Source organism: Notechis scutatus, chromosome 12 (genome assembly GCF_049901735.1).
Source record: "Notechis scutatus isolate UNSWTSFEM ecotype Mainland chromosome 12, rNotScu1.2, whole genome shotgun sequence".
NCBI lineage: Eukaryota > Metazoa > Chordata > Lepidosauria > Squamata > Elapidae > Notechis > Notechis scutatus.
The window spans coordinates 15,695,693-15,714,001 of NC_142020.1; the positions used below are offsets into that span (position 1 = coordinate 15,695,693).

The following is an 18,309-nucleotide window of genomic DNA, read 5'->3' on the forward strand; positions in this document are numbered from 1 at the left end:
CTAGTCAATGGGGAAGCCCGGTTCACTTAACAACCGTGTTACCAACTTAATAGCTGCAGTGACTCACTTAACAACGGTGGCAAGACAGGTCGCAAAACAGGGCAAAACTCACTTCACAACTTTCTCGCTTGGACTCAGTTGGGGCCATGAATCAAGGATTTAAATCCAAGAAGACCAAGCAACATGAATCAAGGACTACCAGTATTTAAATCCAAGAAGACCGAGCAACAATTGAAATACAGTAGTTAAGTTGATAGGAATAATGACAAAGACTCCGAAGTGAACCATTGATCCGTTTATTGGTTTGACATAACTGCCTCCCTGATTAAAAGGAGACCTACAAATCATAAATCGTTTAAAAAAAATACTATTCTGAAATAATACTGTTAATATCAGCACTCCTCCTGTGCTGAACTTCTGTTATGTATGACCAGATATAGTACTTTTCATTGAGCTAGTTTATTCTTCAACTGCAATAAAATCTGAGGAAATAACTTAATAAATTCTTTTAAAAGTTCTTTTTTTTTTTTTTTACATCAGTAGACTGTTCAGCGAGTAGTGGCAAATACTTTTATTTACAAAAATAGCTGGAATCTTTTAGAGGCTTAAGCAGAAATGCATGCTAAAGGTTCATACGAGAACAGATTTCCAAATCTTATCCCCTCAAATTTTCTAACTCCATCCTTCGATCACATTTGCCTTATATTAATGTCTCTTACTGGTTGTTTTAAAAATACTTACTTGTTAGGTTTTTTGGAACGCACTCAAATTCTGGTCTGGAAAATACCTCCTAATTCAGAGTTTACGAAAAGTGAATGCAGTTCTTTGAAAGTGATAGCGTTTGAGATCTAAGAATAAACATTAGTGGTTTTGTGGAACATTGTCCAGAAATCAGCGAAGACATTAGGTTCATACTGGGGGGGAAAAACTCTTCCCTGTAATACTGACTCAGCTTTAGTGGGAAAAGGCACGCCTCTTATTAAGATATTAGCAATGAGTAAGATTTAGGAAGACATATGTAAATGTTTTGAACTGAAGTGGCTTCAGATACAGGATATTAGTAATGTGGAGATGGAATTACATAAGGCACGAGCGTTTGGCTCCTGGGTTGATTGGGTTTTTTTGGTGTGTGTATGTGTGTTTTTTTTTACAAAACATTGAATTGTCTTTTCACCTAGGAATGCTAAGCTTTAGAAAGAGAAAGTGAATTTATATCCAATGTTAATAGCTGGTAAGAAATCCTGCAGAGAATCAAGATCTGAATAATTTAGTCTAGCCTGAAATAAGCCAAAGACATTGCCTGTTGGAAGAGAAAAGACAAACTAGCTTTCTTCGGTCTGCAAATAAATAAGAGGATGCACAAAGTAGGATGGCCCAGAGAAGTAAGGGGCTTTTGAGTGGCAAGATGAATTAATGAAGGCTGCGTCTGTTGGGTTTATGGGAGTTATAGTATAGTTGTATAGTTATAGAGAGGGGCAAGATGGCTTAGTGGTTATAGATGCTGAGCTTGTCAGCTGGAAAGCCAATGGCCCGGGTTCGAGACCCAATGTGCAACCTCTTCCTCGCCCTGTGCACCTAGCAGTTTGAAAGCTAGTGTGAGTAGATGAATAGGTACCATTCCAGTGGGAAGTTAACAGCGTTCCGTGTGCCTTTAGCGTCTAGCCATGCTGGCCACGTGACCATGGAAATTGTCTTCGGACAACGCTGGTGTCCTCGGCCAAGAAACGGAGATCAGCATCTAGAGTCAGACCCGAAAACTTTACCTTTGCTTTTTATGGTTATAGTATAGTATCTTGGAGAATGGTTTTCCAGCTCTGTGATAGAACAGTGGTTCTTAAACTGGGGCAGTGACCCCCAAGAAGGACATTTGGGTATTTCCGGGAGTACTTAAACATTTGATGGGAATCTTTTGTGGGTTCATGATATGATCTTGGAGCAAGGGGTAATTGGGTGTGAGAGTTTAAGAAGAACGGTTAAATATAATCCCTCTGAAGGAGTGGGTGTCCACCTTGGCCAGTAAGAAATGGGGACTAGGCTGACTGGGGAATTCTGGGAGTTGAAGTCCCCACATCTTTAAAGATGCTAAAGTTGAAATACACTGCTCTCAAGAGTTGCCAGGCCCTGATTCTAGGACTTATAAATGCCATCCACAATTAATTTGCCAGATATTACCCAATTACATGCATATAAAATAGCACGAGACTTTATAGCACTTTCTTATGTTTGTGGTTAAAGTAAAGTACACAGGTGAGAATGGATGCAACAGACCTTTTCCTTATTATTTTTTTTAAAAGTCCTGCTAGGTGAAGTCCGTGACAAACACCCAGTCCCAACTTAGAGTTGTGGGAATCTCTTTAGCTAGGTTATTGTTTTCCAAGTTAGGAGCTGGACCTAGAGGTCATCTGAGCAACATGATCAAATTATTGACTGCTGCAATAACTTCCAAAAAGTTTCCTTGCGGCCCGGCAAACATACCTGTCTATTGTTTTCTTCCTTACCTGCGGAGAATCTTGGAAACTCCCTCCGGTAAATTAGACTTTGTGGTAACTCCCTGAGCTAAATTAGTGTCTTAACTCCAATAACCTCCTGATTCATCCCTCAAGGCCTCTTGCAGAAGACTCAGCTGTTTGACTACCTCTTTGAGAACCTGGCACTGTGTCCCAGCCAAAACGTCAGCTGGAGCAAATAACAATGGTCATGAATGGCAGCTGGGTAGAAGCAGACCAGCCTGCCAAAAATCCAGAATTCCTGATCCCTGACCACTCCGTGTCATTTAGTCTTTCCCCCCAACTGGGTGACCTTCCATGGAGTTGGGACTCCAACTCTCAGAATCTCTTTCAGCCGAGGAACATAGACAAAATGTTCCGATATTTGAGGGGCTGCCACAAAGAAGGAGGGGGTCTTATTCTCCAGAGCACCTGTGGGCAGGACAAGAAGCAACGGAGGGAAACGAAGCAAGAATGACCTAGAACTAAGGAGAAAACTCCCTGACAGTGAGAACAATTAACCAGTGGAACGACTTGCCACCAGAAGTTGTGGCTGCTCCATCACTGGAGGTTTTCAAGAAGAGACTGGACAGCCTTTCGTCTGGAATGGTAGAGGGTCTCCTGCTTGAACAGAGGGGTGGACTAGAAGACCTCCAAGATCCCTTCCAACTCTTTCGTTCTGCTATGCCTAGGAGGCAGCCAGTTGCCCTGTGTTGGAGGCCATCTCACCCCTTTTGCCAGCTCTTATTCTAGGACGTGGTGACCTCTGGAGGATCCCCCAACCTCTTGGACAGCTTTTCTGGTGATCGTGGGGTGGAGCAGATATGTGTGCCTGGGATAACATGGTATAATATGGCTTTTAGTAGCCTAGCCTAGCCTACTTCTTCGTGCTAGCTTGTGGTTAGGTCCAACCAAAGGGACAGAAGAGACATGGCGCTATTGAGTAGGGAGAGAACTAGAATCCAAAGCAGCATAAAAACAAGGGCCAGAATTATAAGAAATCCTTCTTGTTCCCTGTGAATCGCCTCTAAGTTGTGCCTTCACAACCATTGTGTTATCTCTTCCATCCCTTTGGTCCGTCAATATCTCGCAAACATTCTTTGGGTAATAATACTTTGAACATGCTTTTAATTCAGCCACAAAAAGAACCTTGTGTGTCCTAAGGAATATTTGTGAGTGATTCAGTAGGTGCCCTTTTGTAATGCAACTGGATTTTTCGTTGGCACTTTAGTCTTGACTTCATCTTAAACTGTCCTTCATTTTACTAGACATAGCAACATCCTACGATTTCTGCAAAATTACATCCTTTTGATTGATTGAAATGCTTTTACAGTGAAAAGTAAAGAAAACGGGGAAAACCCATTTGTTTTGTTCGTTTGTAAATGGAGGGAAACACAGCTGCATTCGAAGAGAAACCTTCAAACCTTCTGAGTTAGAAGTATTTCGCTTAAATCGTAGCTTCCTAGATTAGGAAAATTTTTTAGTATCGTAACTAGGCTGTTACACAATTTGACCAGCGTGATTATTAATGGATATTATCCTAACTGAAAAGGTGCCGCTCGGACCTTGACATAAAACTGCTTTGTAAATTTTAAAATTCATATTATTTTATACGAAAACATAAAAATACCTCTTTTTTGTTTTAAATTCTACAAGATTAAAAAGTGCTAGGTGTTCGGTCAAAAAGCCTGCCGCGGGTTTTTGTGGTTTTTTTCTTCTTCACACAAGATTGATAAAACAAAGCTTATCCTGCAGAACCGACTCAGTGCATCGAAACTCGTGGAACCAAGCCACGATTTTAACCCCCAGACAGGATTCCCAACAGTTTCCCCTACAGAGTCTAGGTTGGCCTAGAATGGCGAGGCACCGATGTTTGTGCAGCCTCCAGTCTCAGCTCGGCGCCCCCCCCCCCAGCGTTCCTCCATACCTACGTGACAATTTGCTGAACCACTGTGCGTTCGTGCGAACATGGCTGATTCCCGCAGTGCAGTTTTTTCAGCAGCCTTTGCAGTTTCCCCGGGAAGTTTTTGCTGAGATACCGGTACAGCAAAGGCAGGACGACGCTGCTGGAGAAAGCCAGGAATTTGGAGAGGCCCTTCGTGAAGTGCAGGGCGCGGCCAGAGCCTTCCTCCACCCCTTTGCCTTGCATGGCGGCCAGCATGCTGACCAGCAGGGTCCCGTAGTAGGGTGTCCAGAGGGTGAACTGGGTGCAAACGGCAGCGATCAGAAGCCGCTGCACAGAGGGGTCAAGCCTTCCAGTGTCTTGGTCCAGCGGCGTGGCCTCCTTGCGTATTCGCAAGATCAGCACAAGCGCGTAGAGCACAGCGACGGCCGGCACGATGTAACCGATGAACACCATAATGGCGTCCGCGGCTTCCTTGTTCTGCATCTTGGAGCACTCGATGATTTTGGTGGAGACGTGGTTGCAGATGTAGAAGAGGAGAGAGGAGAAGCTGGTCAGCATGGCCCCTCCCCAAATGAACCCGCAGACGTGCTTCGTGTTGTACACGCTGGACATGTAAGTCCTCGGCAGAGCCCGCTCGATGTAGTAGTCCAGGCTGAGCAAGGCGATGGAGTACATGATCACCAAGGAGGAGATGTTGAACAGAATCAGCAAGGTGATGTAGACTTCGTTGTTGAAATTCCAGATGGCCCACTTGGTGCTGGTGGGTCCCAGCAGGTACATGGGAGCGATGGCGTTGATGATGAGGCCAGCGATGGCCATGTTGACAAAGTAGACGTCCGGCATGGTCATCGTAGCTTTGTTGCACAGGTTGACCACGACCAGGAGCCCGTTATAACAAAGGCCGACGGGGAAACAGATGACGAGGTAGAGCAAAGAGAAAATGGAAATGACCAGATGGAAATCGTGGCACAGATTCTGGTCCTCGGTGTTTTTGGAACCATTGAGGGCTTCACAGCTCCACATAATGGCGTTCCAGAGACCAGGGGTCCTTCCTGCTGGTTACCAGCTTTTCTACGGGAGAAGAGAAAACAAAGAACGTCAGTACGCTTCTTTTGAGGAGGCCAAATCAAAACACCTTCACCCCCTGAACCACGCCCTGCCGAATTGGACCCGGTCTGAGTTGTATTATGGGGTGACAGAAAGACCAGTTGTGGAATTATTCACAAGACCGGGGGTCTCCAAACCTGGCAACTTTTAAGACTTGTAGACTTCAACTCCCAGAACTGAAGAAGCTTCTTGGATGAGAAGTGAAACGTCTTCAGGGAAAAACCAAGAAAGTCCAGTTGCCTCTTTGAAAAAGCCCCTTTGGGAGAACCCCTAGAGCTGCTGGCTGGGGAATTCTGGGAGCTGAAGTCCACAAGTTGCCAAGTTAGGAGACCTCCCTCCTCAAGACCATGGATTTCATTAGATTCACACTCCATGCCTATGTCTTTAAAGAAAAAGCAGCAGAGACCCTGTGATTCTAAGGGGTTAGTTATTAATACAGCTTAATCATTAGGTACTTTGTGTTACTTTGGTCTCTCACTCTATTTCTAACCCTTGCAAAGGCCGTATTAGTCTAATCCATCTTTGCAAAGTAAAATAAAAAGTAGGTTGTGCTCCTTTCTGAAAACTCTCTGTAAAAACTTGAACTGAAGTATTATTTGGGTTGCTAATCGAGGCAGCCTTCCTCCCAAGACACACGTCCCCGTCCCCCCCGAAATATAGTATGTAAAACCTTAAAGGCAGCTTGTTAATATGGGCACGTAAAACATTTCTGTGTTTCGGTTATTAGTAGTGCAGGATTGAATCAAGAAGTCCTTGTGCTCTTAACTGCTTTCCAGTATTCTGCAGAGATGACCTGCGGTTTTTTTCTATTTTTAGACGCATTTTATCTGCCAGAACATCCACACTATTTCACATGTTTACAAATCCTTCCTACAATTCATCCCTATATGGGGGGAGATTTGGCTTCATCGTATGAGTCAAAACACACACACACACACACACGCACACACCGGTCTGGCCATTTTCACGTGGAAGACAAGACCTTGGCTCACTTGTGAAGACACCCCAAAAGAAGAAGTTATTCCTTCCTTCTTCCAAATTTTTGATTGCATCAGTTCGTGGTTCAAGGAGGCTTCCATATACGCATTATTTAGAAATTCCGCCCCCCCCTTAATTGATGGGGGGGCCCCATGAAAAGATACAGTCGTCGTAATAAAAGGGTAACGCCCGAAATGAAAAATACGTTTAAGAACCAGGTTAAAGTACAGAATACAGAATACCGGAGTTGGAAGGGACCTCAGAGGTCTTCTAGTCCAACCCCTTGCTCAAGCAGGAGACCCTACACCACTCCTTAGTTCCAGGTTGCTTCTCTCCTTGATGAGTTTCCATCCGTTGCTTCTTGTCCTGCACTCTGGTGGTCTGGACCGGGGGTCTCCAACCTTGGCCACTTTAAGCCTGGCGGGGAATTCTGGGAGTTGAAGTCCTCCAGCCTTATAAGTGGCCAAGGTTGGAGAGCCCTGGTCTGGACAGTAGGTTGATCCCACCTTGTCTTGTTTCCTTCCTCCCTGTAGCCCAGTGGAAATTGTAATCTTGATGATGACCTTGATAGATCTAAACGGAGTCAAGGGTTGGAAGTTCAGACAAACTGGAAGGTTTCTCAGCTGCATCTCCGAGAATAGTTCAGCTGAGGTTGCGTTGGTGTGTAGCTGCGACACCTGGGCTAGGCTCAACCCTGCACTGTCCCTGCCACCTAAAGCTCCTTGTTTGTCTTTCATTTTAGCCCCTTCTCTGACATGTCAGGGTTTTTATCCGAATTAAACACGGCAAGTAATTTCTAAGGATTGGCCTTCATCCCCTAAGATGTTTTTCCCTCCCAAAGAGTGCCAAAATTAATGTTTTTATAATTGCTTTCCTCCTAACTTATTGTCAAGGCACGCTTACCGTCATTTCTTTTTATTAAACTGAAGGATTAACATTATGACTTTGAGATAGCATCTCTTCCAAATCTAGACCCGCAGATGCAAATGCACTTCCGTTTGTATTTTTTAAACTCATTAAAATAAAAACGTGATGTTTCAAAGAGGCACTTCAGACTTTTTCCAAAACAAACTGATGGTTAACCAGACCTCTCTGTTTGATTCGACTTCCCTTTGAACCAACTGGAGATAACTCATTTGTAAATCTGGGACCTTCCTAACCCCCCTAGATTATGGCCTGATCTTTTCCAGCCAGACATCCTTCCAATGTTTTGATCCACAACCTGGCCGGTGACCCACTGGCTGGGAATGCTGGGAGTTGTAGTCTAGGAGCACCATTGCTGGAAGTTTTCAAGAAAGGATTGGACAACTGTTTGTCCAGGATGATGTATAAGGTGGGTTGGGCTAGAAGACCTCCAGGTTCCCTTCCTATGATTCTATACTTGTAGATGCTGCTTTAACAAAAAGCATCTTTCAGAGCGGGGCTATTACGGTGGGAGAAAACGGGATAGTAGTCATTGTTGGGGTCATTGCAACTTGGATTCTCCTTGTATTGCTAATTTCTAAGGAGAACTTTCCTGACTGTTAGAACAGTTACTCAGGGGAAGGAGCTTGTCTCCAGGAATTGTGGGTGCTCTTTATCACTGGAGGTTTTGAAGAAGAGATGCCATTTCACGTCTGGCTGGGGAATTCTGGGAGTTGAAGTCCACCAGTCAAGATTGGGCACCCCTGCCTTCAAGCAAGCCATCCCACAAGGTGTAAATCCATACTTTGATGTCGAGGGACCCTGCTGGGAACCTACTTCCTCCTCACCCACCCACCCACCCACCCAAAACCATCACCCAGACATCCTGCCTTTCTACCCCACATCCCCATCCTTCCTCCTGGGTGCAAACTCTCCTTCTTCTGTTTGCTTTGACAACGTTTGGCCAGGGTTGTTTGCTCTGCTCCCCCTCCACAAACATCCATCCGTCCGTCCGTCCGTCCATCCATCCAACCCCCACCTCTCTCTCTTCCCCAGTTCCTACCTTCCGTCCAGTTCTCATGTTCCTTTGTACTGCAGAGTCAAACATGGCTGATAAATAACATTTCAGGTGAAGGAGAGGGGGGGTCTCCCATGGTTGTTGTTCTTGTTGATTTGGATCTCTTTGACCTTACGAACCCGTCCTAGACTTTCCTCCGGCGGGGCGATCCAGCTGGGTGTTTTTTCCGCATGTGAGCTGCACTTGTTTGTCCTCCTAGTAAATTACTCACAAAGTTTCTGCTTCTGTTGGCCCAGCACAGGCTGTGTGTCTCCTCCCAGGCTGTGTTTACAGCCAGTTTCAAGAAATAGGAAACTCTGTGATGTGAAAGGGGAGTGGTGCCCAGACTGCTCTCTTCGGAGGCTTCCCATCGATTGGTAGGAAGGGCAGATATTCCTGGAATAATCCATCTGGGTGTTGGGTTACAGTGGCTGGCGGCCCTCCCACCCACTCTCCTTCTCTTTTTTTGGGGTGTGTGTGTGTGTGTGTGTGTGTGTGTGTGTGTGAAACCCGCCAGCCTAGTTTCTGGCATTCCCGTAAAGAAAGCCTGGTTTGCCATCGGAAGATTCCAGGGAGGGTCTTAAAAACCACCCACAAAAGTCTTCCCTGAGGCTCAGTTTTCACGACTGGGGTTTTGGGAAAGAGGAGAAGGAGACGCCAGGCAATCTGTGTGTGTGTGTGTGTTTTTTCCTTAGAGGAAGACAACGCGATCGATCATCGGGTCTGAAAGAGCTGAATTTAAGCATCTCTGATTGTGTTACTGGCAGCCTTTGGAAGAGCAGGGCTGAGTTAGGCTGTGGTTGTTCCGGGGCAGGAAGATATAAAAGGAGAATATCTGTCACTCAGGGTTGAAATGAGGGGTCCTTGGTGCATCTCTTGAGCTTGGTGGTTTCCTTGCAGGTGTTTCATTGCCAAAGTAGGTAACATCATCAGTGCTAGAAAGGGGGGGGACTGAGGAGTGGAGGAGAAAGAGAAGTGGGAGGGGGAGGGGGACAGCCATGGGGTCCTTAATGCTCTGAGAAAATTGGGGGTTTTCTTGCAGAGGTTTCTTTACCCAAACTAGGTAACATCGTCAGTGCTAGAAGGGAGAGAGGTTTGTGGACTGGAGGAGGAAGAGGAGGGAGGAAGAAGAGGAGGAGGAGGAGGAGGACGAATATGGGGTCCTTGGTGCTTCTCTGATCTAGGTGGTTTCAGGATCCAACTAGGTAACATCATCAATGCTAGAAGGAAGCAGGATTTGCACTTTCCCTAGTTGGGTCATGAAACGTCTGCAAGAAAACCAGCCATCTCAGAGACCCCCAAGGTTCCCCTTAACTCTCAGCCCCTTGGCCAGCCAAGCTGTGCCATTAAAAGCCAACCGCTTTGGTGGACGCTTGTGCCTTTTAACAACACGAATTGGCCTGAAAAGTTGCTATCAGGTCCCTCCTAAGGCTTGCAATGGAAGGTTAAGTGAGCAAGAGCTGAATACATAAAGTCCACGGGAATTTACTAGCAGAATTTGGATTATGACCTGGCTCTCAACCTCCGTTCACCCAGATCTCCACTTGAGGGGTGACACCAACAATGAATTTTGTAAAAAAAAAACCTAACCGTTCCAGTTTCAGATCCCAGCTGAAATCTTTGATAGCTCGAACGATGAAGCATGCTCATGCCAGTTCTTGCTGGAAATCTTACAAAGAAAGTTCCTTGTTTACTTCTCAGCCTGGAAATATTTTTGGTGCTACACTCTGCTTGGCTCATGAATCAGAATGTGACACCTGCCACCTGGGGAATAGTCACCCCGAAGTCAAGCAGGGTAATTTTAACCCAGCAAAAAGGTCCCAGATTGGTACAAGCAAAGGAAGGCTTGGAATTCCCAAGGGGGAAAAATGGAAAGTCCTTTGCATTCCCCCTTCCCCAGGATTTATTTTTAAGGTTATAATATTCTGTCACTAAAGTGAGCACAAGTCTGCTTGTTGTCGTCCTTGAAAAGTAGGAAGGGTTTAAGTTTGGCAGGGACTAATCCTTCAGTTGCACACACGTCCTGAGTCATCACTATTTGTAACACACAAGTATTTGATCGAGCAGAGATAAAATGTTTTTGGAATTAGTCTAGAAGAAAATCCAGCTTGATCAAGGGTGTGGGTACTCCACAAATAACTTACCAGCCTTTTTCAAGTAATGTCATTTTCGGCTGAACAGGGATAACTTACTTTGGGCCTGCTTTGACCAATGGGGGACTTGCTGTTTGACTGCAGATTGTCAATTCAAAGAATGGAAATATTTTGTGTGTGGCACGAGAGCAGTTTCAATATCTTCAAGTGAACACCAGGTTTTTAAAAGGATGGATAACAAATGTCCTCTCCTCCTTTCTTTTCCTATCTTTTCCTTTTCTTTATCCTTTTTCCTTCCTTCCATCTCCCACCTTTATTATTCTTTTCTTCGCCTCTTTCCTTTCCTTTCTCCTTCTTTCCTTTCCTTTCTCCTTCTTTCCTTTCCTTCTCTTTCCCCTTCCTTCCTTCCTTCCTTCCTTCTTTCCTCCCCACCCCCACATGGAACCAAATACAGTTCCACAGCTTCATGCATGGCAAAAGCTTCAAGGGAGTTGGGGAAGATTTGGAGTGGACAGGAAGATTTAATTAACAGCACTAATTTCCTCCTAATTGCTTCTTATTTTGAACATTAGCTGTGGGGCTTGGTTACATTTTTGTACAACGTGTGGTTAGGTCTCAGAAAATCAACTGTCTCCTTGCTTTCTTCACTCTCGGTCCCACTAGATGAGCAAACCTCTAATCCACATCGGCGGATGACAGAGAGCAAAACAGGAATTTTTTTGGATTGGGTTAGTGCTTGGATGGGACCTTACCAAGAAATAACTGGGATATAGACTCGACTGAGAAGTCTAAAAAAAAAATAAATCACACAAGAAGGCAACTTCTGTTAGCGTTGTTGTTGCCAAGAAATGATTTATTGGACATATTTCATGAGCCAAGCTAGAGAGCACCTCCTTATAATTGGGGGCTGCACCAAGCGTCTGGATGTTTGTGTTAATGCTATCTCTTTTTCTCTCTCGTGCAACTCCTGGCCAGCCGTATATTCTTTGGTTTATTTCCATATATGGCCTTTAGGAAGCATCTTCAAGAGCAGCCCTTAAATCTCTACGAAGATGGATCGTCTGCCTTGACAATTTCCTACGATTCCATCCCGTTCTTAATCGTTAATGGAGCCGAAGCGTAATGTCATTATATTTCAGCATGTGCTGTGTCTGCCTGCCTGTGTTAGTACAGGATCGTGTTTAGCGGGATCCACCTCATGCGCCTCTAAAGGAGTGGAAGATAAATGCCCAGGGTGCTTTTTGATCTCCTTTCTCAGTTGGGAAATTTGAGTTTTCCACAGTTGTGCAAGGGGAATGCTTTCAAGGCTCACCGGAGCCTCCAAGGAGCAGATAATTGCTTTAGGGTGGCTTGCAGGCTGAGGAGAACCGTCTGGAAGCCTCCGCTGTAAAATTGATTGAGTAAAATCCCTTGTCTGGTATCAATACTGAATAAATCTGCATTAAGGATCTTCTGCCTTGACTTTTTTCCAAGTGGGAAAAGAGGGAATGATGAACCTTGAAGGAAAGCCCTAGAAAGGTGGCTAGCAAAGAGGCTGAAACCTCAGACTTAACGATCAGAATTGAGCCAACACCCCTGTTGCTAAGCAAGATGGGTTGTTAAGGGACCTTTTCCCCATTTTATGACCTTTCTTGCCACCGTGGTTAAGGGAGGCACTGAGGTTGTTAAGTGAACCTTGACTTTGCTTGCCAGAAGGTCGCAAAAGGGGATCACATGACCCCAGGACATTGCAACCGTCATAAGTACATGCCAGTTGCCAAGTGTCCAAGTTTTTAATCACGTGACCACGCAGATTCTGCAGCAGTCATAAGTATGGGAAAAAATGGTCATGTCACTTTTTTTCAGTGCCGCTGTAGCTTTGAACAAACTAAACGAATGGTTGTAAGTCAAGAGCTACCTCTACTTACTGCCATGTGGAACTTGTGCAAGCCTTCCTTGAACTCAATTGAGGATCTTTATTTGGGAATTGGCTCGGATAATTGCATGGACTTTAGCTGCTAACCTATTTATTTCAGCCACTGCATCTCTAATGTGGGAGAAGCAGAATGGAAAACTCATCGGGGGGAAAATAATGGTTAATTCAGGTAATTTTGAAAGCAACCATTTCTCATGGAACAACCGGCCTCCGGAAGTTGTGAATTCTCCAACACTGGGAGTTTTCAAGAAGAGATTGGATAACCATTTGTCTGAAATGGTATAGGGTTTCCTGCCTAAGCAGGGGGTTGGACTAGAAGACCTCCAAGGTCCCATTCCAGCTCTCTTATTCTGACATGAAACCATATCTTTTAAGAGAATAAAAACGACCAATCTGCAGGCAAGTGGATCTAATTTTTTCTCTCTCTAACTCTATGATTTAATAGGCTGGCCATAATCTGGGATTTTATATTCCATTTTCTTTGGAGTGGGGAGAAGCCAAGAGATTTTGATAACTTCCAGATCTAAGGTGGCTTCCAATATCCTCTGGCTGCAGAAGGAAGCAGGGGTTTGAATTAGGATGCTGCTGCTCCATCGTTTCGGCATTTGCAAGGCAGCTTAGAAGCACTTCATAAAAACAAACTCTCAGATTAAAAAAAGAAAATAATTCCCTGGTACCGTTTTCCTGGGCCCTGAGTTCCGGTGTGTCACGTGAGACCACAAAGGAAAAATAATTACATTAAGCGGAGAGATATCGTTGGATTTGCAGCGCGAGTTTTGCCTGGGGAAAAAATGCTATTAAGGAAGCTGATTTAAGATTACTAAGGATTTACTTGGTGCTCGGATCGCTATATTCCCCGTTTTGGAAAAGCTCACCCATGCCACGGCCTCCTTTATGCATTGTGCATCACATAGCAGTTCTCCTTTCCACCCTTCTGCACGTGCCTGCTTAACTAATAATTAGGGCCCCTGGGGAGGAAGGGGGTTTATTTTGTTTTTAACAGAAAAGTTTGCAAAACGAATCCACCGGACACTCACCTGGCAAGCATCGCCATGCTTCACAGCGATGGGATCCAGCGACTCCTTAGTCTCAGGTGGGAACATTTTTGCTTCTCCGGTTGCAACTCTGCAGTTTAGCCTCAGTTGTGGTGTCGCGTAGCTGTGGAAGGTCAACAACAACAGAGCTTAAGGGACGGGAGGCTGACTCCACCACCTCGGCAGTTCTTCCTGGCACCAAATTTGATATATTCACATGACCTCCCCCTGCACGTAATTCCCAACCTAATCCTTTAAGCTCCGGCCACGTTTTGCAATTGGTCTCTCTACCAAAATCAGGTCTCTTGCGGAGAAATAACTCCCGTGGTTAAGTCAGGAGGGGAAAGGGACATTAATTTAATTGCAGCATCTGATTACGGCTCTAAAGCTGATTGAGCGACAGCGAAACGGGAAGGATGAAAATGGGCTGCATGTTCAAAGGACAAGAGACAGTGAGCCTTTCTAGCAGAGTGGAATCCCATCCCGACTTGCTTGTCCCCAAAGTTTGTGAAATAAAGTAGTTCAGTATCGAAGAATGAAAATGAACTATCTTCTTCTTCTTCTCCTTCTTTTTTAGTTGATTGATTACCTGTTTAATTATTGACTGCTATAACTGCCATTGCATAAGAAGGGAGATTACAAAAGAAGAAAAATGAAAGAAAGAGAGAGGAAGGAAGGAAGGAAAAATAGACTATTTTCAAAGGACAGGAACGGTTAATGCTTGTGAGGCAGAGGAATCATATTCTTGCTGATTGGTGACAAAATAAAGCAAGTTTATGAAACACCGCAACTCTACGTCAAATGATGAAAATGGACTTCCTTGAAAAGGCCAGGAGCTTTTAACCCTTCTAGCTGAATTGAATAATATTCTTGGTTTGCCCCAAAATAATAATAATAAAAAAGATTACAAAATAAAGCAGCTGAATATCAAATGATGAAAAGGAATCTATTTAAAGGACAGGACCTCTTAACTCTTCTAACACTTATTCTTGCTTGCTTAATAAAATAAGTTGATGAAATAAAGCAGCTGAATATCAAATGATGAAAATGGATATAGACAGAGGACAAGGACAGTCAACTCTTCTAGGAGACCTGAATAATATTCTTGTTTATTTGTCACAAAACAGAGCATGTTTATGAAACGATGCAACTTAATACCAAAGTAGGGAAAAAATAGTAACAACCTATCAAACAATAAACCAAACAGTTTTCAAGCTAGCAAAAAACCCAAAAAACACCCTGCAGTCTGTATATATCATCAATTTGGAGATTTCAACATTGTTTCCATCCCACTTTCATAGATGGGGAGGTGAAAATAGACACTTGTCAATCAATTGACATTAGTGTTGTTTAGCTGCATGATAGGAGAGCCTATGAGGATGCTACGATTGTCGTAAGTGTGAAAAACGGTCATAAGACAACTTTTTCAGTGCTGTTTTAATTTTGAACTGTCACTAAACGAACTTTTGTAAGTTGAGGGCCATCTGTATAGTTTAGTTTAGTTTAGTTTATTGTCATTGCACCTCATAGAACGAAATCAAACACCATCTTCAGTGCACATCATGACCATGAAAACAAACACAAACACACATCCTTCACACTCCACACATTGAATTGAAACCCCCGATATTGCATGAATATTGCACTATACAGTAGAATTCAACAGAGTTACTTCCCTGTGATAGAAGCTGGTTTTCGGCCTATTTGTCCTTGTTTTTATTATTATCCTGTACCGTCTGCCAGATGGTAATAGTTTAAAAAAAAAGGGTCCCCAGGATGAGATGGATTTTTAATAAGAATGTTTTGAACTTTCTTAAGGCAGCAGGAGCTATAAATCTCTTCCAAAGAGGGGAGAGGGCAACCCATGATCCTCTGGGCAATGACATTAACCCTCTGGAGTGCTTTCCTATCTGCCATGGTGCAATTGGCAAACCCTACAGGGGTGCAGTGAGTTAAGATGCTCTCTCTGGTGCAGCGGTAGGAGGTCACCAGCAGTTTTCCACCCAGTTACTGTTTCCTGGGAAGCCTCAGGTAGTATAATCTCTGCTGGGCCCTTTTGACCAGGGCTGCAATGTGAGCCCCCCAGGTCAGGTCCTCTTTTAGGGTAACACCCAGAAACTTAAAACTGGCCACTTGCTCCACTCGGTTTCCATTGATCAGCAAGGGCTGGATGTCTGATCTGTTCCTTCTATAGCCCACTATATATATATACACGATTTCTTTTTGGTTACACTGAATTTGCATCGGAGGAGTTTAAATGTTGGCACCCATTCTGTCCTATAGGCAACATCGGCGGTGTGGCAACACCTCAGCTTCAGTTTATTCACGTAAACCTTAATTATAATCAGATAAGCTTTTAGGCATCTTAATATATATAGGAATATGTCTCTCTCCCTGTGCACCCTCTTACTGCACTTCAAAATTACAGACAGATTTTAAACATTGCCCAACAAGGCCATGGCACCATATTTTGAAATCGGCACATTAGCGTAGAAGATGCCAACAGAAGATGTTCTTTTACCAGGTTGATGCCACCATGAATCAATTAGGCTTTGAAATGTATTAAGGTAGTATTATTAGTCTCCGTCTAAGCTGATCTCCTTTATGCAGATGGTTTTCAAATGCAGCTGAAGGCATGGATATCTTTCCTGGGGCAGGCAATTTTCTATTTTCCAAAGCCCCTGAAGGCGGCAGGACAAGAAGCAATGGATGGAAACTAACCCAGGAGAGAAGCAACCTAGAATTAAGGAGGAATTTCCTGACAGGACAATTAACCAGTGGAACAGCTTACCACTAGCACCACTGTGGTTGGTTCATCACTGGAGGTTCTTAAGAAGAGATTGGACACCATTTGTCTAAAATGATATAGGATCTCCTTGAGCAGGGGGTTGGACTAGAAGACCTCCAAGGTTCCTTCCAACTCTTTATTATTCTGTATTCTAGTCTGTATGCTGTGAGCTAGCAACATCACACATTTGACGTGGTTTTTACATGCTTTCAATGGTAAAGTTTTGCTCTGTTTTTAAAAAAAATAAACCAGCATAGAAAAATAGGATTGTTTACCTTTATAATTTTTAGTAGAAAACATTCAGATTATTTTGGAGGATTTCTTGCATGAATAATTTGTGTAAATTTCCCTCCAAAATTACACGTAGTGGAAGTTTAAATTCCTTTATGTCTCTGTAAACTCCTACAGAACACCCTACAGCAACGTTTCTCAACTTTTGGCAATTTTATGGATGTACGGATTTCAACTCCCAGCAGGGCTGGGGAATTCTGGGAGTTGAAGTCTGCACATCATAAACTTGTCGAAGTTGAGAAACACTGCTCTATGGCAGTGGCCCCCAACCTTTTTTGAACCAGGGACCGGTTTCACAATTATTTATTCTTCCACGGACCGGTACCCGAGTAACGTGAGACTCCACTGCCATCGGGACGGCTCTTCGTTCGAAGCCGCCCCCCCTCCCTTCGACGAAACTAAGGCGCGAGCACCCAAACGCCGCTTTCCAACTGAAAACCCGGAAGCAACCGAAAACCCGGAAGCGCCGTTGAAACAAGATGGCGGCGCCCAAGCTTTGCGGCCCAGTAAAAAATGATCCACGGACCGGTACCGGTCCGGGGACCGGTGGTTGGGGACCCCTGCTGTATGGGATTTGCAGCTCTCTTGCAACAGAGAAACGTTATTATAAAAGGAAGACATTTGCAATAGAGTGTCTTTTAATAATAAAAATTAAAATAGCCTTTTAATGGTGCCGCTCCATTGCTTTCTCCCCACGACAGCAGGCGCCTTTAAAGGATTTCAGTCGTTTTTCTCACCTGCTGTGTAGAGTCCTGGAAGACCACGAGATGCCTCCAACCCAAGGAACATGTGCAAATCACATGATTTTTGCAAGCCAGCAAAGGATTAAGGCCAAGACGGGATCTCCCGGGTGTAGAAAACCGAGGATGGAGTTTGCAGGCTCAGTTTCACCTTGTCCTCCCCTTGCAACCGCTTAATGGTTATTTTATTTTATTACACCCCTGATGAAATGCTGCCACTGCATGAGATTAAAACCCCCCAAGACGTGTCCACTCAGCAAGATGGTTTGATTCCAGGGATCAGCAGAGACGTTGGCGTTGCAGGTTGGGAAGAGCTAAAGAAAACTTGTGAATCAGGAAATCCTGGTTGGGAGCTTCGCTTCATCTAGAAACTCCTGGCAAGCGCTTAGTTGGCTCTCTCTCTGTGCTAAATCCACACAGGGTGTAAAGAAATAGTACAAGCGGTCCTTGACTTACGGCCACAGTGGAGCCCAACGTTTCCGTTGCTGTTCTGACCAAACCCTTTTCCAATAAGACAAACAATAACCAAAGGGAACACAAACCTTTTAATGAGTCTTACGAATCCCCGGTTAAAAGGCTGCTGCAAACTAATTAATTAGCACAAACCTCGCCAAAACTGTACGAGACTGCCAAGAATCACAGATAAGAAATATTTCACAACACAAGAGTCTTCAAATACCAACTTAAGATTCTGTAATGTCCACGAGGCTGAGTTTCAAAACGTCTTTGCTTCCTGCAAAGAACATTCGCTTCACAGCTGCCTTTTATCTTCTTGAAGGAGGGGCCATTACCTTGCAGTCTTACTCCTGAGTCGCCCATGCTGTTGCAGCTGCTCTTTCCTGTGAGCAACCCTGCGTGCACATGCACTTGGCACAGGCTCCTCGGGAACCTCCTCATCGCTGCTGCCAGCCCCCACAATTTCTGAAGGCAGCAGTCCACTCCCTAATGGTCCTGCCCCCTCAAATGAGTCCTCGCTCTCCTCAGCTGTGCACACCTGCTGGTGGCTAACCA

At 44.4% G+C, this 18,309-nt stretch overlaps 2 protein-coding genes across 13 annotated transcripts in view; one reads left to right on the forward strand and one right to left on the reverse strand.

Moving 5' to 3' along the window:
* CHLSN (cholesin) overlaps window positions 1-18,309 on the forward strand; it is a 72,294-nt gene that overhangs the window by 28,616 nt on the left and 25,369 nt on the right. Inside the window, exon 1 of one of the 10 annotated variants that reach the window (XM_087942260.1) lies at window positions 16,265-16,388. The exons of the other annotated variants lie outside the window; for them this stretch is intronic. The gene's annotated coding sequence lies outside the window, so the exon portion shown is untranslated. Of the gene's footprint in view, window positions 1-16,264; window positions 16,389-18,309 lie in introns of those variants that run through there. 10 annotated transcript variants of the gene reach the window in all.
* GPR146 (G protein-coupled receptor 146) overlaps window positions 283-18,309 on the reverse strand; it is a 32,068-nt gene continuing 14,041 nt past the window's right edge. Inside the window, exons 2-4 of one of the 3 annotated variants that reach the window (XM_087942252.1) lie at window positions 13,483-13,603; window positions 10,028-10,106; window positions 283-5,463 (exon numbers count right to left, since the gene is read on the reverse strand). In XM_087942252.1, the coding sequence (XP_087798378.1) occupies window positions 4,414-5,415 (1,002 nt within the window). In that variant the 5' untranslated portion in view covers window positions 5,416-5,463; window positions 10,028-10,106; window positions 13,483-13,603 and the 3' untranslated portion in view covers window positions 283-4,413. Of the gene's footprint in view, window positions 5,464-8,443; window positions 8,809-10,027; window positions 10,107-13,482; window positions 13,604-18,309 lie in introns of those variants that run through there. The other 2 variants (XM_026683395.2, XM_026683394.2) reach the window with 2 other exon arrangements.